The 22,385-nt window shown below is 41.1% G+C and overlaps 2 protein-coding genes and 1 long non-coding RNA gene across 3 annotated transcripts in view; 1 reads left to right on the forward strand and 2 right to left on the reverse strand.

Moving 5' to 3' along the window:
* Positions 1-114, reverse strand: part of XRCC5 (X-ray repair cross complementing 5) — a 43,883-nt gene extending 43,769 nt beyond the window's left edge. Inside the window, 1 exon segment of the mRNA XM_010713599.2 lies at positions 1-114. Within this exon segment, the coding sequence (XP_010711901.2) occupies positions 1-99 (99 nt within the window). The 5' untranslated portion in view covers positions 100-114.
* On the forward strand, positions 66-21,868 carry LOC116216813. Its single transcript, XR_004160316.1, has 3 exons — positions 66-150; positions 3,247-3,364; positions 21,795-21,868. It is a non-coding gene; the product is annotated as an uncharacterized LOC116216813 (long non-coding RNA).
* TMEM169 (transmembrane protein 169) lies at positions 7,969-20,204 on the reverse strand. The gene is made up of 3 exons (XM_003207651.4): positions 20,037-20,204; positions 14,029-14,461; positions 7,969-12,024 (listed from the first exon to the last, which is right to left on the reverse strand). Exons 2-3 carry the CDS (start codon positions 14,330-14,332, stop codon positions 11,405-11,407), a joined length of 924 nt encoding a protein of 307 aa, XP_003207699.2. The 5' UTR covers positions 14,333-14,461; positions 20,037-20,204; the 3' UTR covers positions 7,969-11,404.
* Positions 21,869-22,385: the final 517 nt, after the last annotated feature.

The raw sequence follows: 22,385 nt of genomic DNA on the forward strand, positions 1-22,385 counted from the left end.
ACCGACTGGCGCCTGGAGTCCAGGCAGCGCCACCCAGCGGCAGGGAGAGCGCGAGCGAGGCTGAGGGAAGAGGCGAGGCGGGGCGGGGCGGGGCGCCATCCCGGTCCCGCGCTGCGCTTGTGTGGGGATGGAGCCGAGGGCTTCCGGGAGGTGAGTGGGAAAGAAAAGATGGGGCGTGGCACTCATTTTTCTCCTTGAGAAGTCCGCGGTGTGTTCCAAACGCCACGTTTGTAGCCGTGGTTTTGGCGATGTGCTTCACTTTCATATCGAGCTGTGTCTGGAGTCGAAGAAATGAGCCCTTTCTCTCCTTCCCACATCACCGTGCTTTAAAAATCTTGGTTTAAGTGGGAGATGGGGCTGTTTGACGACGTGAGAAACATCTCGAGGGAAACCTATACACAAAAACAGGAATTCCAAGACGAGGCATTCCTCCTGAATGTCTCTGAGATCACAGATTCATCAGCCAAGGAAATCACACTAAGTGGGATCTTATAACCCTCCCAGTAAAATAGAAAAAAAAAAAAAAAAAAAAGCCACCTTCCCCCTTTGCACTGCCAAATTTCCTCAGATCTCTCCAATATTCAAAGGAAAACTGACAAATCATTTCTGAAGCAAACTTTAATTCCCATTTCCTTTGGAGGTCCACAGTGTCCCTTTATAGGAAATCATCAGATGTGATTAATGAACTCTGCCTGGGGACGCTGGGGCTTTGTTAGACTTGAAGACCATTGCTGGTAAATGCTTGCCAAAATATGCTTGTGATTAATTGGCTATTTCCATTTTACAGAATGCCAGTCTCTGGGCATAAATAATAAATATGTGAAGTCTCCCAGGGACTCTGCTTGCAAGGGTGATCATCTGTAATCTCATTTGTAACAAAGTGAGACAGACCTCAGTTTCAGTGAGATTCTCACTCATTTCTCTGCATATTCTTTTTTGGCTACTCTTCTTTCCAAAAAAATAATGAAACCTGGATAAAAATGATTACTCTCAGGAAGCAGCAACAAGGGAGCTGTCTTGTTTCACTTCGCTGGATGCCTTTTCCTTTACAGCAAGAAAAATGGCTTCCCTATTTCCTTACAAGAAGCACTGTATAATCCAGAGAGTTGCAGCTGGGCCCCAGCTGCTTGTGACAGCTCTGAGCAAATGTGAATGGGTTCAGTGTAAAAGCAGGATGACTTTGCCTTTCTCCCTTTTGGAGAAACACCTGCTTGCAAACACAAGCCAAAACTGTGCTGCAGACCGACACTACTTATGATGTCTGTTTGGTAATTACTGATGGTTCCCCCAAGAGATGTATGTGTAACATGCTCTGTTTGCTTAGTTGCTTCTGTGGGAAGCACCTGCAGAGAAAAAAAACCTCAAGCACTGCTTTCTTTCTCTTAATCAAAACTAAACTTTCACTGCGAGGATCAGCTGTAACCTGCTGCAGGTCCACAGGGTTTGTTCTTTGTATGGCTATGACTCACAAATACTTAGAACATTGCAAAATTCTGTCTCTAATAAAATTAAAAATTTATAAAGATATATATATATCTTTCTGAGGATTTAACAGTTCCCATCTGTTGGTCAACCTGCTCAGTCCATTTTTATTTCAGTTCATGCTATGAAAGGGAATGAGCCTACTAGGAAACATTGGAAAATGATTGGGCTAGGAGAGTTAGAAAGCTAAACAGGAAGGATTGTATCAGATCATCCAATCTCACCTGAACAGACAGAAGAAAAACATAATCATAAGAGGTGGTAGTCAATGAAAATGTGTTGATTGATGTGTGCGCCTTCCAGCTTAGGGGCTCTGAGACTGTGGCAGCTGAATTTACGGTCTCCACTTTTCCTTCAGCCAGTTCCTTTCTCTTGACTATTCACTTAATGTACATTTCTCATGCAAACTAAAACTTCCACTGGATATAATACACTGGAAGTGGCTTTATTAGGTTCCACAGAGAGGAAAAGTGAGAAATCACAAGCCAGCTCTGTTTACAATCCATTTTCCTCATGCAGTGTTTGCTTCTCTCGATATGAGTCTAGAGCAGTGTGAATTACAATCTTCTTTAACATATGTATACCATTCTGCAAGACTGCTTCCCATCCAGTAGTTCTACCTGATGTTAGCTGTTCCCAAAGAGTGGCACATTTGTCAAAAAAGTTGTCCCTATTTTCTTTCAGAGCATTTATGAAAACTGTGGAGATAGTTTTTTACTTAAAATCTCTGCCACGGTGCTTGCCATCCCTCTCAGTTCAGTATCGTTTTCAGATTTCATAAGCATATCTTGCAACTTCAACCTAATACTTTGTGCTTGTATATTGTGAAAGAGGTTTAACTATAGAAGAAGCTACGCCATTGTCCTATAACGCAGTAGTCTTATTTAATGCATGTGATAGTCTGTGCTTTGGGATTGAATCAGGGCTGTGCACCGAAGAAGCCTTAAGACTCTTACCTCATTTGTTAGAGAAATTAGAAGACGTAAGGGGGGAAAGAAAATCTTATAATTATGTCAAGAGATTTGAAGAATGAAGTTCTCTGATTTTTTTCAGCAGATGGCATAGTTCTGATTTACAAATTGCTCAAACCTCTGTTTCTCACCAGTAGGCAGTGGTGATGTGAATCACATCTTCTTACTGCTCATTTTGAGGTACTATTCAGATCTGTGCATGTGCTGAGTACTCACAGGTGTTCACAAAAGAAGCTTTAGTTTCAGTGCAGAAAATGCCTTATTATGCTAAAATTCTGGAAAACAAAACAAAACAAACCAAAACCAAAACACAGCTCCATGGCATCTCAAAGGCACACTGAAACTTCAAAGACATTTACAGTTTTTAAAATCCTTATGTCTTTGTTCCCACGTAAAACTTCATCAAGATTTATGTCATGTGCTATTGCCAAAATATTTATGTGAGGTACTTGGATATCACAGAGGCCTGTTACTGAGAGATTGTTCTGCACAATCTCTGATCAAATAGGTTTTGGCCACGCTTAGAAGTGTAAGGGGTAAGCTAAATGTTAGGGTGGAGTATCACTATATGCTTTCACATGCTTTACCATATAAAGCCGACAAATCAGATTGCTTCAGAGCAGATATCCATAAGGAATGTGGAGGAAAAGAGGGATTAGTTTTATATGGATATCTTGTCATTTTTCACGATGTAACTTCTTAGTACTTGCCACCGCGCTTTCACAATAAACAAGCAACGTTTGCATGTATTTATAAGGCAGAAGAAATAATGCATTTTCCCCCCGTTTTTCAGATCAGCCACTGGAGGGCGACATGATCCCAGTCACACAGGTGAAGCTCTAAGCTGCTAAATTGGGTAGCACGCACCCAGCAAGCTCTGCCAAAGGCAGCAAAGGAATTTCTGCAAAAAGGTATGGTAAAAAATGAGACGATCGCAAAACAGAAGAAACCAAATTGTTTTGCTTGTATTTTTTAGGTTGTGCTTCTTTTGGAAGCTCGATTTTAAGATTTCTTCATACATCTAAATCTATTAAGCTGTGTTTCTGTTGAGGATGATGTTTTCATGAGTTCTAAATCCCTGGATTAGCCAAAGCATTTCTAAAGGAGACTATGTGAGACCCACTCAGCCTGGTATCACAAGATGTGAAATATTTCCCACTGCTAAGTAACTGGAAACCTGACATGTGTTTCTACTATTGAAATAACTCTGGCAGACTTTTCTGGATTAGTTGTTAAATCCATTACAACATATGATTTCTTTGTTACATTTAGAAGACTATCAGCAGAGTATAGTTATTAGAAATAGTTTGGCGAGGTTGAACTTCAAAGCACCTGGATTTCTCGAAAGAAACTGAGAGTTCACATCAGATACTCTTGTGCTGGAGAAAGCAAAAACACAGTGGGAGAATATAAGACGGAATGTTTGAAAGAAAATAAAGGCAGTGTTTTATAAAGAGGTACTAAGTACACAGTGAATGTCAATAAAATGAAATGGCAACTCAGAAGGCAAGGGAAAGCACATGTTGCTGAACAGAATACAGCAAAACAATATTTTGCCCAGGAATCTTGTATTAGCTGCTACCGGGTTATCTCAGAGGCAAAAATTCATCTTGTTCTCCACATGCTCTTGGTTTCCCACTCTTTCACACCTCTTTTGTGCTGTTTTTATTTGTTGCCAGTAGCCATCCAGCTGTGTTTTCTCCATCAGTAGAAAGTGTTTTCAAGCAGGGAGATTGTACTGGACAAAATAGCTAAGATAACTCTCTGCGTAAAGGATTTGCTTTGTGGATGCAGAAGCATAAGCCTTTAGTATTTTCCCTGTTTTGCCTCCACTCCTCCCCAGCAGCACACACGTATGCACCTACGCACACTCAGGCTAATTAGTGGTCCAGTTTAGTTCTCATAGCTCAAGGGTTTGTTCCTTATCCATTCAACTGGCCCACATGAGGGAACAAGAATAGTGATCAGTGATGAACAAGGCTCTTTCCAAGCTGGGAAGAGAGGATCCCATTTTAAATTGCCATTTATTTGCATGCAGCTGGAGGCAGATTGCAATTAGACTGAAAGAAGTTTGGAGCTTTGAAGAAATATGTTTTTGTTTATTTTTAAATAGACAAAGCAGATGTTAATTTTTAAATAATTTCCTCTTGAAATAAGTGGCAAGTTTAGCCATCAGAAGAGGCCTGAGTTTAAAGAGCCTCAAAGCAATCCTGCCTAATTGCTAGAATAGGTACAGTCACAACCACCAGGTGAAGCTCTTGCCTTAGAAACTGTTATAATATTAAAGTTAAATGCTTCAGTAGTGTGTAATTGCATTGTAGAGGAGTTAGCATTACTAATGTTGCTTTCACTCTCTAACAGTAGCTCTACTGACACATACTTGGTGAGATCTGAAATGTCATTTAGCAATGGCACTGCATGCACCCTCGGAGGATACTGCTTACTATATTTAATATTTCACTTTTTTTTTAATACGATAGTATTACTTCTGCAGATTTCTTAAGTCACAGGAGAGCTCATGGATAAGGAAACGATGGTTAAAATTTCTTGCATTTGTTAAATGTGCAACCCTTGCATGGTTAAAATGTTAAGGAAAATCTCCATCATGACAGAAGGATTGCAATTTTAAGGGCAGCTCACTACAAATACATTTAAATACATTCTAGAGAAAGACATTAGAAGCTGACACTTCTATAGAAAAGTCTTGCATTTTAGAAAGATGTACTGAATGGATGCCATATTCTCCCTAGAACAACTGCTCCAGGAGCTGCTGGATTCATGCCCAGCACTGGTACTGTAGAAGTCACTCCATTTACTCACAGCATTTGGGTTTGTTGGAATCTCATCTGTAGGTGATTCAGGTAATCAGACTGGAGTAAATTAAGCTATGCTTGTGTTTCATCACAGTGAACTAACTGGGGAAGAGAAGACGTGAGGGGACCTGATGGCAGTTTTTCAGTATCTAAAGGGGAGCTAAAGCAACGGAGACAGACTCTTTTGCAGGGTCTGTGGTGATCAAACAAGGGGAAATGGTTTCAAGCTTAAAGAGGGTAGGTTTAGGTTGGATATAAAGAAGTCTATTCAGTGCAGGTGGTGAGGCACTGGAACAGGTTGCACAGAGACATGGTTGATGCCCCATCCCTGGAGACTTTCAAGACGAGGCTGAATCAGGCCCTGGGCAACTTGATCTAGCTGTGCATGTCCCTGTTCAGTGCAGGGGAGTTGAACTAGATGACCTTTAAAGGTCCCTTCCAACTCTAAGAATTCAATGATTCTGTGAACATGCTGTTATTTTGTAGTAGAAATAATTGACTCACCTTATCACTGTAGCAGCATTAAGGTTTTGGCATGTATATGAAGACAGTGAATACAGCCTTGAAATATACTGAGTACAGTATACATTACTGACAGAGAATCTTATAATAAACCAAGCCCTGAGGGAGCATGTTGCAGAGGAGGATGTGGGATTTTCCTATTGCAAAGGAGAACATTATGAAATTCAGTTCTTGTCCTTTTTTGTCTCGTGAAGTTAAATTTCTAGCTGAAGGAATTGGTTGGAAGAAAGATCCCTAAGACAGAGATCACGTGCAGGCAGAAACATTTTATCTTGGAGGGCTTCAGGTCAAATTCACCCCTAGCATACTTCTGTCAATGGATGCAAACCACAATGGATTTTAGCTGCTGTTTTGGGAGAAAGGTTTTATGTTGTAGCTCACTAAAAGCAAGGGTGTATTTAAGCACTGGGAAAAATACTCTGTTGGTCTGACTTGATGCTCTCTTTATTTTAATACATTCTGACAGACTTCATATACTGTTTAATGACAAGAAATTAAGGAGACTGAAAGTTAATGGAACTGAGTGACCGAGGGGGATCCAAGAGAGGCCTTCAAGTCTTTCTCTGGGCAGCCTGTTCAAGTGCACTCACACTTCACCCATTTATGTGAAAGGATGCTTTGGGGCCTTTTTGAACTCCATGGCAAATTACCCTGTTATCAGACACACAGCAGAAGTCCTCCCTCATCATTAAAGAGCTTCCTACTAGAAGAGAGAGCATGCTCTATTGCAAAAGACAAGCAAACCTTCATCTATGTGATATCCCTTCTAATTCACCAGATTAATTGAAGGGTTGCTTTTCCAAGTGAATTAGATCCTTTTTATTTGCACATAGGCATTTGTCAAATGTCAGAATTTTTTCCAGCCTCTCACACTTTTTTGTGTGTTTACATTTCCATACAGATAATAAATTCAGATGGACTGATCAACTTCAGAAATGAATCTGAATTAATTTAACCATCAACACATCTTTGGAAAGAATTAGGAATTGCATTGGTCCCTCACACAATGCACTGCCTGGGACAAAAAGGGCTTGCATAAATTTTGAGCAAAATTCTGTCTATCACAGCTGTACATCCTCATTTCATCTTTAGCAGTACTGCAGTTACATGCTTCATTATTCAAGAGCAGTTTGGAATGGGTTTTCTTAAGTACTGGTTGCAGCTTCAAAAAGAAATCCACAGAGGTGGCCACATGGTGCCCATGGAGCAGCCCTTTATTATAGTTTGAGTGAGGGATTGCAGGACCCCAGCCTTGGGGTTTAAAGCCCAAGCCTGAGAGCTTTAAAGAGAGAATTCAGGAGACATGTTGTGGTTAAAAGCATAGTTCACAATGTGACTTCCAGTCACCTCAAAGAAATGGGATGAGAAATCAGCAGGCAGAATTGGTACCTTCTTCCCCCAGGGGAAATAAGTCAGTCGCGCAGATTCATGTTGATTGGTGCAGAGGTCTTCAGTAAAAGTCTCTCCTGCTACTGACTACTATACTATAAAATCGTTAACATTTACATCAAAGGTGAGAAATGCAAAGGTTAATGACTTAATTCTCTGGGCTTGCTACCTCCATCTCACCCCACCACACCAGGAAGACAAGTGTCCTTCACCAGCCTCTTAATTAGAGGTGGGAATTCCCCAATGTACATCTGTTATGCACAGAGTCCCTGTCCCCCTGCCAGATTTCCCTGGCAATGTTTGCAGTAGGCATCACACCAGGAGCACCTCACTGGTATTTCCAGCTGTTGAGTTGGTCGTGACTCAGCCAGTTTGGTGGGCCCTACATCAGTTTTAAAGCAAGCAGGTCACCTTTTGGCTTAAAGAGCAGTTACACTGAGGCTATGCTAACTGTAAGCTAATGATTTCATTTCTCTGGTTTCCCAGAGATCCACATCTGCTTTTTAGAAGAATGACAATGCAACTATGTTTTGCAGGTAGGTAAGACTGTAGTAACTGTGAAAGAACACAGTGGGTGTCATCTAATATTCAGACACCTCAAATAAAGAACTTTATCAGTGGATTCTCCTTTTGACTTACTGTAACAGACATATCTGGAGTAATGAGAGATTGTAAGACATCTTCCCAGCAGAGCTGCAAATAGCAACTCCAAGTCACAGACACACAGATCGTATTTGTACAGTTAAATGCACTTCTTATTTTGATATAGAAGCCAAACAGATCCAGATGAGTGAAGTTAAACAAGAAACTACTCATTTGCTATGAAGTAAAAACAGAAGTCAGAGCCCAAAAGTAACACATTTTGGGGTAAGCACAGGTTAGTAAGAGGTGAAACGGAACCATTTCAGACACAATTTAAATTGGGTCTCCAAAGCTAATGACTTATAATCAGTTACCAGCATAGCATGACAGTGTCCACCCCACAGCGCTGTTTTTAACACAAATCATGAAGAGGCATAAAAGCAACATTCTTCTAAGCCATGTAAGTTTTTATTCTCCACCCAGGCCAGCAAGGGTGGGAAAAGGGAATGCAATTAAAAAATAACAATCAGCAAACAAACACTATCTTTACTTAAAATTTCAGACTAGAGCAGCCAGAAACACACTCAACAATCAGAATCACTGGAATTCCCTGCAGTTTGGCAGTGGCACATAAGCAGAAATTATTTTTGAGTTTCTGAAAGCAAAGGTAGAACAAGACAAAAAACTTGTGCTTTCTTCTATTACAGCAAGTGATTATGATTATATATTTTGCAGCAGGCAAACAGCTCTGGGGATAACAAGCAAGAGAAAAAGCTATCCAGAGTTGTTTTGAGAAAAGTTTGAATAAAACTTTCAAAAATAGCACCAGAACTAACCCCAAGCTTAAACCAGCTCCCATTAAAATGAGTGGCAGAACACCCTGATTTTAATGGGAGCAGAGTCAAGCTTGGTTAAATGTAATAAAGTAGAAAACACATGATTAATTATTCAAGAGTATCTTCAAAAAGATGGCCCCCAAATGATTTCTCTGTACCCAGAAGCACAGCTGCCATGGCAGAGGGAGGGCAATGCAACTTCTCTGATGCTCCTTTGTGTTTACATAGCAGTAAGAAGCACAGATTTGGTTTTGTCTCCACTCTCACAGGCTGTTTGCAAGCCTGAAATCAAATCCTGCAGCTCAGCAGACATTGCACAGTTGTACTCTGTAACTAGCTAGTATTTATCCTTCGAGCCCTCTGTAAGCCTAAGGCTCTTTGTGCTACTGACCCCAGCCTTTCGTCCAGCCTTGAACAGCTGCTGTTTAGCAGTGACAGCTGAATTGGGTTTTCTCCCTCCGCAGTAATGCATGCTTGCCAGGCATCCTTTCCCCACTTGTTTGCCACATGTTGGCCAACAAACACAATCCACTTCTTTCACACTAGCAGTGTCCCTCCAGTCAGAGAGTAGGAACACTTGCCAATGGGCCTTCCTCCCCATTAATGCTTGCTAAGCATCACTTCTTTCCACTCGCCAGCCCCGTGGGAGCCTGCTATTTCCAAGGGGAGGAGTATTAAGCAGAGTGGCTGTGCAGGGTCACTAGAGACTGCTGGCACTGCAGCTTCTCTATAATTTCCAAGGCATATCAAGCTCGTTAACTGGAACAGCTTTGTGAAAGATATTTCATTGCTTGAGACTCAGCCAGTTAAAACCGAGAGTTGTGCATGAGAAAGCAGCAAACAGCCTGGCTGTACTTCAGCAGAGGAGTACCTCTGCTTTGTCAGAAAAGCATAGGGCCAAGCCCACTCTTGATATATGACTTGTACACTGCTCACACTGGTAATTCTCAAACCAGCTCTAAAGAGGTTGCTTTGGCAGGACCTCCCAGACCAAAGATGCAACAGCAACTTCACTTATTCCTTAATATCAGGCCTACAGCATCAGATGGACTTGTTTATCCATCACATTCCCTAATGTCCTGGACAGGACAGCCAGTCAGTGCAGCTGTGGGATCATCCTTTGAGTGCAACACAAAGCATTAAGTCTTGTGACATCCCATTTCTAAATGTTTCTCTTAGACACCTAACAACTACAAGCAGCTCCCCCTCTGGAAAGGAGACTGCGGTAGTGAAACTGATACAGACATGAGTGACTGTACAGTCTACATGGACTGCACACTAATAAGTTACCTACCTATGCACATGCAAATTGTGAACCCTTCTGGGCTGGGGTTGAGCCAGATTTTCTAGCAGCACCAGCTGAACTAGAGCACTCAGGAGATTTGTGATGTCTCACATATGTAACTCAAACCCCATTTAGTCCACCAATCCTCTCCTTTGCTTTCCTCATGCACTTTTTAGGCCAAAACTTCAACAGACAACTGCAGTCTGAACGAAGAACTTTTTTTAATTCTGATTTTTATTTATTTTTTTTTTTAAACAGACTATTAATTTCTCCAGCCTATGGTGACCACCTCAGCCTGGCCAGGGAGCCCACTAAGATGCTAAACAAAGTCCCAAAAGAAGGGAAATCAATTATAAAAGGGGAGGAAGATGTACAATCTATTGCTCTTCCATGTAATTAACAAGGAAGTGGGGTGTGGTGAGGCAGATTTCTGGAGCTGGGGCACTAATGCAATTTGTACTGGTACTAACAGGGACATTCTGCATGTTCAGGGTTGTTTTCTTTCTGAATTAGATGGTTCAGCATCTCCTCCATAAGGGCAACTTGAAAACAAGAATCACTTTTTGAGATTTTCCCCATTTCAAGCAAATTTCAGCCTCACCTCCATTAAAAAAAAACAAAACAAACAGGTGCCATCAATCGACATATACACTGCAGTGACATCCAAACCAATCATATTCCTCAGAGCAGCTGTTTTTTCCCTGTTTTCACTGCATAACCAGCTGTTCCCTTGCATAAGACTCCTGTAGGCCACCCTCTTTTAGGAGGGCACCTAACCAAGTCAGGTGTGTCCTAAGGACATATATTTCTGTACCTACAGTCACCTGAGGGTGCTTGCTGATATGCTTGTCCATTCCCTACACAATGCATTATTGAGCAAGCACTCCACTGCATATGGTTGAAGGTCAGCAAAGATCTCAATGTGCCTTTGTCAGAGATTGTGCTGTGCTCTCCCTGAAAGATTGGGCACAATTGTTGTAATGCTGTTTTTTCAAATTGATGCTGTCTCAGAAGTTAGCTTACCTGAGAGGTTTGCTGTATTTTTTTGGAAGGACTGAAAAAGGCCCCTTTCTAGGAAAACTGCAGGAATATCACATTTTGCAATTTAGCCTTCACCTAAGAATGAGTTCCTATCTCCTGAAGTTCATTCCCGGGGTTGAAACTTCACTGGATCATAAGCTCCCTGCTATGTTCTTTTCCCTAAAAGTGATATCTAATTTTACTGAAATGGACTTCTCAGCTCATATCTGCCACCCCAGAACAGCCCAAGTCCCACAGATCTGCATTTTCTCACTATTTCCCAGAGTTATTATTAGCTAAGATAGATGACAAATCACTGGAGAACCATGCATCTGCCCACCCAGACCACACAAAGCTAGCACACTTGCATTCTGTGACATTTAAAGAGCACTCCCAGCCCAGTATTTAAGTTTGTTTTTAAATATATATATATATAAAAATCAGTGTCATTTTCAAGATGAAAACCACTCGCATATGACAAAAATAGTCAACCAGAACAAAAGCTCAGACTGCTGAAGTATCAACCCCCTGTGCAGAGCTCTTGCCAGAGAGACTACCTGAGATATTGTCAGAATCTAGCAGCTCAACAATGCTGTATGGAGAGCAATCTTCCAAACCTAACTTGCTGCAGAGCCAGCCACAGAAGCCCTTCTCCATATCCCTGACAGCATGCCACCAGTCCCCAAAGGACCACGATACCTGGGTCACAGCTGAGTATAGACCTAGGGAAAAAGACACAACCATGATTATAATTGGGTAGAAGATGATCAAAAAGGGGCAAAAGGTGATTTTGTGCCAGAAGGTCCTCTCTTCATTGTACACCAAGAAGACGTTGTACCATGTAATGGTTCCATAGTAGAATGAAACCACAAAGGATACTACAAAAACGATGGGGAGGCAGATGATGGTCCAGAGGACAATGTGGGGTCCTCTGTCCAACCCAACATGACATTTTTTCTTCTCAGGTACATTTTCTTTAGGAGGTTCCTTTGACTTAGCCAGTTCCTGCAGCTCTTTGTCTGTTAGTGTGACATGGATGTCCACCATCTGACCCTTTTTCTTTCCTCTGGTGATTGTTCCAGTCAAGGTGACGTATCGGCTGTCTGAAGGCATGTTCCAGACACCTACAAACACAGATAAAGTCATCCACATTAGATTTCTTTTCTGTGTGGTTTATTTTGTGCAACTCCCCAAAGATCTTGGACACAATTAGACAGCACAGATGGAGTTATAGTTAAATAAAAAGATGGAACACAAGTAGCAATGCATGATAACAAAGATTATCATAGAAAAAGAATAGCCGGTAAGGAAAATGACAGGAATTCTAGATGACAGAAATCACAAGGGAGAAGACTCCAGCATATGCACAGAGGACAACACAGGAAAGAAAAGTGCTCTGGGAGCATGGGGAAGAGACAAGACAGAGTAAATGAATAAAAAATAGTAAGCCTATTTTCTCTGCTAGACTCCGATTTATTCCTCAACAGCATGGATACCTGAAGTGAGTTAGCTGAATATGAACAAGATCTGGGAATAAGTACATGCACACATGGAGTTATACTTGAATAGCTATTATTCCACTTTACATTTGCACTATATCAATCTAAATTAATTTTCAAACTTTAGAAAATCATGAAGTCTCATATTCACAAAGTCTCATATAATTACATTTGCATTTTAAAGGATCAAGAAAGGCACCAAATAGGAAAGTGTTGGGATATGCATTCAAATAAGAAACACTTTAGCTTCCAAGTGACATTGGTTTTGGACAGTCCCTGCAGTGGCTACTGGGCATAAACTCTTCTGCAGTTCTAAAAACATGCTTCCTCCTGCACTTAATTCTGAGTTGCTTGGAAGGAAGTAATCAGAGGTTCTTGAAGGGAAGCTGAGCAGTGGCACACAAAAACAGAAAGACAGCAGAGAAGCATGAAGGTTGGGGTTAGGATCATGGGGAATCTGGTGTGGCTGAAGGGCCAGGAGATTGCATCCACATTTAAACCCTTCTCAGTCCACAGTGCTGACTCACAAGAGGATTAGCTGTGGGACCTGCTGCCCACAATTCTTTCCCACAAGGGTAGCTGTGACAGGCATCCAAAGTGAAAGTGGCTGAGATGTACTATGATGACCTTGCAAATTAATCAGTCTTAAAAAGGAAGCTGTGCTGAGACTACACAGAAAGAAGGCAAGAGCAAATCTGAGATAATGAATAAAACTTCTTATTGCAGCTGAAGCCACTAAATCTGTTTCCATCCTTTCAATTAACAGGCAGTTGTTTTAGGCATGGAGGGGTATTTGGCCACAGCATCATACATATAAAGTGTACTCAGCACTTCTCTAGATCATCCCTATCTATTGCATACATTTAAAACCAAGAGCAGGACAACAACTAGCATCTGCAAAGAACTGCTGAAGATACCTCAAATCAGTCTGTAGTGATTTCTGTTTCATAGTATTTTCATGGATGAATTCAAACTCCTGGTGTCTTGGAGATGACTGGCCCCACAGTCACTTCCATACAAGCTCAGGAGGATCTTGAAAATTAGCTTATCTGTCTAGCCTGCGAAAAGGCAGATCAGTCCCAGCATTAACTAGCATAAGGTGCAAATGAGAGAGGTGGGAAAGACACCTCAAGACCACTGCAGATGTCTCTCCAAGCGTGTAGGCACATGATACTCAAATGTAAATAAGGGATGTGCCTTCGTTATGTTGGGGTGCACTATTAAGAGGAAAGATTCCCTGCCACAACAGATGCCATATTAAAGAATACCTGCTTCTTAATACCACATTGGTCTTAAGGAGTTTTATTTGAGCCAGGATTTGTCTGGCAACACCTGGCCATACATTCCTGCCCAAGGTCTACACTGTAAGGCACTCAGAGACTAAGGAAGAGGACTCTGTGTTTCTGTCCCTGTGACTCCTACCATCAGCCTCTGTACCAACCCTGGTAAATCTTGTGAATCCAGGAAGAGGCTTATAGAGCATTAATTCCTCCAAACACAAGTATTTCTAACCTTCATCCTTTCTGATCTTAAAACGGCAGCAAGAGCTCCAACCTTTTCTCGTAAACCTGTCTTGGCTGCCAGTGACACCATTATTTATGGAATGTGAATGTTCCCAGGGATACGTACCATCAGTCATGGACTGACCCAGGAACTTGGAGCCTTCTTCAGAACTCCTTTCCCCTCCTTCTTCATCTGCTTGCTCCTCTTCCACTTTATTCTCATTCTCTGACCTATACACTATTACTGACTCAGGACGGGACTCTTTCTTCTTCTTTTTCCTCCGGTCCATAGTGGCTTCTCCATCAAAGGTGACAGTGGTTGTCACAGCCCTCCTCATAGGTCCATGGCAAGGGCTGTGGCTTCCAGATTTGCTCTCTTTTTGCACTGTGTCTTCTAGCCCACTACTGCTCTCAAGCACCTCACTTGGCATCTTGTAGCACTTGTTGCCAGCCTAAGTTCCTGCACTTAGAAGTCATTCATTCAACAACAGTCCCACAGATGCTTTGTTTTGTTAAGATGTCCTACAGCTGATATCCAAATTATGCACTCCATTCCCAGCCTAAAATGAGAGACAAGTCAGAAAAAGGGTCTATTTCACACCGAGCAGAAAAATTTGACAAAAGTTTTGTATAAAGGTTTACTTCCAACAGGTTTAAATATCACCCGCTGATCTGATCTTCATTACTGTCATGGATACATGTCATGTAATATCACCTAACCTTGATTCTTAGATTCCATTTTAAATATTAGAAAAAAAAAAAAGAGATACTGGAAGGGGAAAGAGTTTATAACATTTATAAGATTAAACAAGCACAGCTTATTCTATTTTTTTTTAATATGCCTCTGCAATGCTGAAAGCAAACAGAAGACAAAAGTTTTGGCCCACATGCATGAGAATGAAATATTGAAGCCAATAATATCAAGACAAAAATCAAGTTGACTAATTTAAAGGAGTGGCCCAGCTTAGAGACAACAGCAGCAGACACATCCTACTTTATGACAGCTGTATTGGTGCCAGCTTTTCTAATTTTACTTGTTTTCTAATTTACTGCCCATTGTGAGGATATTACAAAAAGTAATCAAACAATGTCAAAACAAATGATATTTCAAAGTTAATTAATTTAGCGTCGTGCAGGTCTATCAGACCTCAAAATATAGCATATACAGTAGATGTAAAGTAAATTAACTACTACTCAGATGACTTCACTGAGGGGGATTCAGAATGACAGCAAAGTCTTCTGACTGTTCAGGGACAAAAAACAACAATGTTTCATAAATATTTTTAACAATTATAAATTATTTCTCACTCAAGCAAAACTACCAGTAATACCAAGTGACATTTATCTATGGGAATGCCACATAAGTAGAATTCACATGATTAAACATGCGTCAAGGCAGTCAAGTCCTGTTCCATGAATCTACCGGACACAGGATTAATGCTTCTCAGGATTCTTAACATTTAGAAAAAACAGCTGTGCCAAATATTCATGAAGTATTTAGGTACAATTCTAACTACAAGGAATAACATTTTAACAACTCCGAAGAACTGTGCTGAACAATTACATATGGAAAAGAATGTGCTGTCCAAATGTTTCTCAAACTCCAGCAGCTTGGTTCTGTGGACACTGCCTTGAAGAACCTGTTCCGTGCCTGACCACCCTCTGCTGAAGGCCCCATTTATGTCTTGCACACTCCGCCCCACACACAGATGCACAAACTTTTAATTGTATCTTGCTAATGCTGAAGACTATGACCAACTGACACTGTATAGTCCTTTGTGGCTTTAAGAAACTCAACCAAAACCAATTCAGATTGTTTTCTGCATTGCAGGAAATACATCTCCCACAGCGAACAGACAACATATAACATGGAATCAAAAGTCATTCTGCACATCCTAGAAGTTAGACTGCTTCTAAATCACTGGGCACAGGAACATCTTGGCCAGCTCTATAATATGACTGGCAACAGTCTGTTTAGATTGCCGTCTGAGATCATACATGCCATGCAAAAAGCATATGCCTGAATTTGCAGAAAACATCCCCATCTCCAACCCCAACAGAAAATGGAGCAAAACATGTAAGGGAATTTTGCCCCTTCTGAATATCTGTAGAGAAATAATGCGTTACTAAAAGAAATAACCTGCCCCAAAGAAGTTAGGAAGCAGCAGTTCCTCACTACAATCTTGTACCTCATCTGCCTGAGGAATGTGGTATTTATATCTGTTTTGAAGCAGTGTGCAAATAGCCAGTTTTTCCACATACCATGATACGAAAGAGCACATGCAAGAAACTTCACAGTAAAATTTAACACTTTGCTTCCAAATTCTCCCCTTTTATCTCCAAAGAAAACCAGCCATTAGCTTCAAAGATAGCAAGCTCTGACTCTTAAACAACTAACATGAGCAGGACTCCACAATTTTCACATGTCCATGGCAATTACAAGTTTTCATTTAATGTTTTTTTAAAAATACCTTTATGGGAGAAGTTGAATCATTTTATTCTATGGAATAAATTAATTATTTGTAGCAAATTTGTGCAAGAGATCCAAATAGATTCTAACATTTTTCTCAGACAATCAGCAGTAAAATGTTTTGTCTCTATGAAATCGCAGTGACCTGACTGATCCTAATGAGTCCGAGACCAATGTGATGTTCCCCTCCAGAAACTGGAAAAAGAAAGCAGGCCCAGAGTCACCATGAAACTGAAAGCATTGCTACTTGAGCGACCTTCTAAAATCCTGGACACATGAAAGTTAATTTGGGATTAGATTCCCAAATTTCCTGAGTGCAGTTTCCATGCTCAGCTCCTACTACCTTGAGTAGGTGACAAACTGTCACTAAAATTTTAAGAAATCCAAAGCTAAAGGCAAAGATTTGTGGTTAGGCTTTTTTTTTAAAAAAAAAAAAAGTTCATCAAGCTGTGATCTTCATTAAGAAGGAGAAATGTGATGTTACTTTTTGATTTGGCACAATTCCAGATACAATTGTTTCTGGAAATCTGTGTCCAGTTCTTATCCTCATCAGTCAGAGAGAATTCTAGTTATTGAGCAGATGTGTATGTTCCCTACATCAAAAGAAGAACACGGTAAAAAAGATCCCTCTAATCCAGCAAAGGAAGATGCAACAAGATAAAAAGCTGACAGAAATACACAGCAGACGTTAGGTAGGTGTTTTAACAAATACATCCCTCAGGGCTTTGGAGAACTGAACCATCACTGGAAATTTCCAAATCTAGACTGGCTATCTTGGCAGCAGTTTGGTCACTGATACTCAACCAGAAGAGGTATTATTGTAGGGTATCTTCCACTTATATTAGGGAATTATCAGATTAAAAGAACACAAGGATCCTTCCTGATCTTAAGCTTGTTTTCACAGTAGATGTATTTCTTTTCTCAGCTGTTTCTGACAACACAACTACTGCCCATTCCTGACCTCCTGAAAATAGCATCTCAAAACACCACTACCAACCCCACATTTCTCCAAGCTGCTGCTAAATCAAACAAGTTCACATTTGATTCCCATTTTTGCTGGGAATATTTTCTCCACATTTATGAACAAGAAATGGGCTCCTGTAGTGTATCACAATAGACATTAAATATAGTCTTTCACTGTTCTTTATGTCTCCTGAGAATGAAGCAAGACCTCAGCACTACACAACCATCCATACCACCAACTCTTTCAACCATGCATACTGAGATCTCCAGCCCTCAAAGCCTTGCTGTGGGGCTGAAGAATGACAACTGCTGTGCAGCTGATACAAGTAATGACATCTCCCACGTGGGAGCACAGAGGAAGACAGGAACCAAGTAACTGTGTGAGAGAAGGAAAAAAAAAAAAAGGTGAAATTTTAGAGATGGTTTATTAGCCAAACAATTTGTTATTAATCTCTCTGTGAAAACAGAAGGAAAACCCTGGGGAAGTGGCTCTGCAAAAACACTCAATAGGAGAATTTTTAGAAGCACAGTCTTCTGTTACTATGCAGGAAAGAAACTGCTGCATACAATTCCCGTGACAATAGTAGTCTTTGACATACAAAACAGGAGCCTAAAAGCTTGGTCTTGCACCACTGAGGTCAAAGGAAGCTTTTCCACTGGCTTTCAGCTGCTGCTAATAGAAGAGAAATTATCCAGTTTGAATGCAGACAGGAAGAAAGCATTACACCACAAAATCCTTGATTTTAAATCCTTGCCACTGCACAAGTATTCTTTTCGACTGCTCAGAGGAGACATAAGAGGAAAAAATAAAAAGTAATGAGGAATATCGATTTTTATTTTTATAATCACATAACACATGTAAGAACTGGCACCGTATCTTCATGCACATCCCATAGGAGTTATCTGCAAGAACAAAAAATAACCTGTGACTTAGTACTGACAGTTACCCAGAACAGGGAAGAGATCAAGGCAAATTTACAGCAAACATCTGTCTTGAAAGAGCTCTCCAACCATAGGTTGTCCCTCACTTGCTCCCTTCATTCCACACCCTCTCCATCCCCAACATCGCTTCTGATTTTATACATGTGTTTCATAAGTGCACATTAGCCAAAAGGTTAGTTTCAATTCCTAGTATTTTTAAAGTGTTTGCCTGCTGTCAGATTGTACATATAAAAAAACAGATGGTATCTGCTTGGGGCAGATCTGTCACCAATCAATCCTGGTATGACAAAACAAAGTGGTCCAACACAGGACATACACATTCAAACCCTATAAAATGCATGGTAAGATCTATATAAGAAAGCACATTTAATTCAGACCATATGCTAGGAAAGTGACAAACAATAGGGCTCACCCAAATGATTTGTAACCATCTTTCACATACACATCCTCATCATACCCTGCTGAAACTGAGGACAATGCTTATCTCTATTTCAAGGTAAAATGGCACAAACTAGATCACAGTTACTTGAACCTAGCAAATAGCAAGGCAGTGATGAATGATCTGTGAGAAGGAAGGAGAGAAGAGCTCCTTCCTACCAGTAGTTGGAGCTGTGCAGCTTGCAATGAACTCATCAGGGAGATTTATCTTCCTGATAACAAGCCTTTTGCATTTTAGAAGAAAATGAAACATTATTTTCAGCTAAACAAATCCCCTCATCACATTTGCCATGTGGCCACATCCAGAAGAAGGAAGTGGATGAAAAACACACCTTATGGAGGTGGCCCATCACAAGGCTGCATTAAGCGATTGCATAGAATAGCAAGAGGCACAAAGAGAAACACCTGCTTACGGTCTCCGAGCAGGGTAGGAGAAAGCAAGCAGCAAAGCTCATAGATCACATCTCTCTTTACTTAATCCACAAGCTTCAAAGCATCTTTATTTCTTATTAAAAGAGAGATGAGAAAAAAAAAGATCATATCCCTGAGTACGCATCAAAGAGGGAGCAAAATTCAAGCTGGACTGCCAAAACCATTAAGCATTAGAATAGAGAGTATAACACAGTAAGATGACCTCTACCACCAAAACCTTTATGGGTATTTGCTAGTGGGGCTCCTTGCCAACTCTTCGGGATCTGGAAGTGCTAAAAGCTCAAGCTAAAAGCAAAAGGAGGAGCAGGCAAGTGATACAGTCCACACACGCAAGCATCCTGATTTATCACAGGCAAACGACTCTGCCTGTCACCAGGCAGGATTTGTGCTAGTGCTGTCCCACGCTAAGGCTGCTGAGCAGCTTCTGGGCCAAAGCACTCGGTAACAAGAACCTGGCCAGCACAGATGCAACTACGCTGAAGCTGCATTCAGCAAGAATAGAGTCATTCGGATTTGAACGGATGGCTCACCAACTGTGCTGCCCTGCTGCTTAGCTCAGGACCATCTCTCTCCAAGCCCTCCTCCATCCTTTATGTGAAACACCCAAACAGTTACTAATGGCTTCCTACAGACAGGGCCAAAATTAAAACAAAAGTAGGGAAGAGAAGCTTTCCACTAAATTGCTTCAGGATGACATTTTCAAAGGCTTTTTAAAAAGTCAAGATCCAATTCATAAAAGAGATTCTCTAAAATGTCCTTTTTTTTTTTCCCCTCTGTTCCATAACTTTTCCAAATGTCAGGGAATAATAACTGCTGTGTAGATAAGCATTACTGAAGTCCAGGAAACAGGATACAAGCATAGCTACACATTTTTATATTTAAAAAACTACCTGATCATTTTTCTTGCATACTAACTGTAACACGATGGAAAGCCCAAGAAAGCAAGCAGCAGGAACTCAGGCCACAGCAAATGATAAACTCAGATTCAACAACGAGTGCAGAAATAAAGAAAAAACTGTTGACATTCAGAAGGCCTCCAGGTAGGCAGAGACTCCAAGCAAGACATTCTTACCTACACTGCCAACCCTTAAATGAAGTCTGGGAAGGGATGGATCCTGACTCCACCCCTTTCAGTCACTCAATGCATTGCATGCACCTGAGTTGCCCCTGCCTTCCCACCAGGTGCCCATCACTGGTTCAAGCTGTGACTTAATTGTTTCCACTACACTTATTACAAATCCCCAAACTCTGCTGGTCTACCTTTATTAAGAGCAAGCACCTAAAGTGCTGTATCTCTCTTGTCTCCTCGTTCTTTGTCCAGATTGCTAGAAGAATGAGGAAAGTACCCAAAGCTTCCCAGTACTTCCAGGGGTGAGATCTGTTTCCTTACACTAATTATACTTTGTGAAAAAAACAATGCATGGCACATGCATGAGAGCCTTTAAAGGGAACCAAGACTTTAAAAGGACCATGACTTGGAAATGGAGGATGGTCTGAAATCCTCAAAGCAATCCAAGTGGTTTAGATCTGTATCTTGAATAAATTTAAAAGATGTCCCAAAATTTCTAGATAAAGAAAAAATGTGCTCACTCTCTCTTCCCCTATGCTACCCCTCACTTAAGCATTTGCCCAAAGTCATCCTGCACCTTGAAACAGCAGATGCCTGTTGTAATTCCTGGCTTATTTACCTGGACCTTGTTGGGCTATATGGTACCATAAGATGAGTAGAAACAAGTCAGTTACACCCCCTCCTACTTCTGTAGCAATGTCCCAGACTAGGATTGTCATAGCATCTATTTTTGTGAAACATCCTCAATTGGAAGGCTTTATATTAAGCAGGATTAGAAGACGCACCATGAGCTTCCTCCACACACCAAACTGGTGTTGTGCTTCCTCTGGGCATCTAAGCAGATGCCAAGAAAAGAGTAACAACAGAGCAAGGATTATCTGAAAAATACTTGCACAAAACTACATCTTCGAGTTCTTACTTGGTCAAGATATTTAGGGGCTTCAGATCAGAGTTTTATCTGAGCAACACCCAGCTGCATCCCGGGAGATGCTAAAGAGGCAGACAGAGAGAGAGAACTGGAAGGTCCCCTGGGAATGATTCAGGATTGTTTAATGCATTGCACAGTAAATATAATCTAAGATACTTAGACAGTATCTCCAGCAGCAGGAATTAGTTGGCTCAGGGGACTCTCAATTGGATACAAGTGCAGACACAGATCCATGATGCCAGCTTATTAAAAATGCAGCACTTTCAATTGCAGACAAATGAATGCTACTATATCATATGGTGTCAGTGAGGTGTGTGATTATTTAGAACATGTAGTTACATACCAATTTCAAGCTATTTGATACTGGTACTGGTGTGATTACAAACTCTACTTTCAGTATGGTGTCTCCTTTTTAATCACTGAAGTGAAATTCGTAGGGATACTGAGGAAAGAGGATGTGCTCTGAAAAATCCTGATTATCTCCTAATTAGACTGCCATCCCCCGAGATATCCTGAGAGATAAGGATCCTGAGAGCAAAGTCCCTTCCCAGTGGGGAAGCTCATGAAAAGATGGATTGGCCAGAGAACCTGACCATCACATGGGACTGCCCAGGAAGCCAGAAATCACGAAAGGCTCTTGTGTGCCAGCAGGAGATGATGAAAAGAAACAACAACCACAGCAGAGAATGTACAGACAGGAGGTGAGAGTGGCAGGGACTTCTGAAGAGGCCCTTTGTGTGATTCCCATAGAAGAATCCAGAGAGGTAAGGGAACAGAAACTCATACTATTTTTCATTCAGTTTGGGCTCAGTCCAGATATTTCTTGTAATAAGCATAGCAGGGTAGAAATGCTTGTTATACTTTGTGTAATTTGGCATCCTAAGAGACAAAAGACATAAACCAGCAGCATCCATGGGAGTGGGGTCTGGAAAAGCAGCAGCAGCCAGAGCTGGAGCCTGGCATTTTTTCTGCAGGCTAACTACCAGAAACTCTATGTCATAAACCATTTTTGAGTGTAAGGTTTTATTTCTAGCACTAGGATATTTTTCATTAAATCTCCTCTGCTTTTACCTCTCTGTGGTACTACTGGTCAGGATTTGGATCCCATTGAGGTTTCTGTCCTGTCTGGAGCCTGCAATCAGGTTGGTGTTTAACAACTCTGAGACCTTCCCCTTGCCAACATAGATTATGAGCTGTTGGAGGGCACAGAGTGACTGCACAAAACCGCATGAAGGACTGCAG

Source organism: Meleagris gallopavo, chromosome 7, assembly GCF_000146605.3.
Source record: "Meleagris gallopavo isolate NT-WF06-2002-E0010 breed Aviagen turkey brand Nicholas breeding stock chromosome 7, Turkey_5.1, whole genome shotgun sequence".
Lineage (NCBI taxonomy): Eukaryota > Metazoa > Chordata > Aves > Galliformes > Phasianidae > Meleagris > Meleagris gallopavo.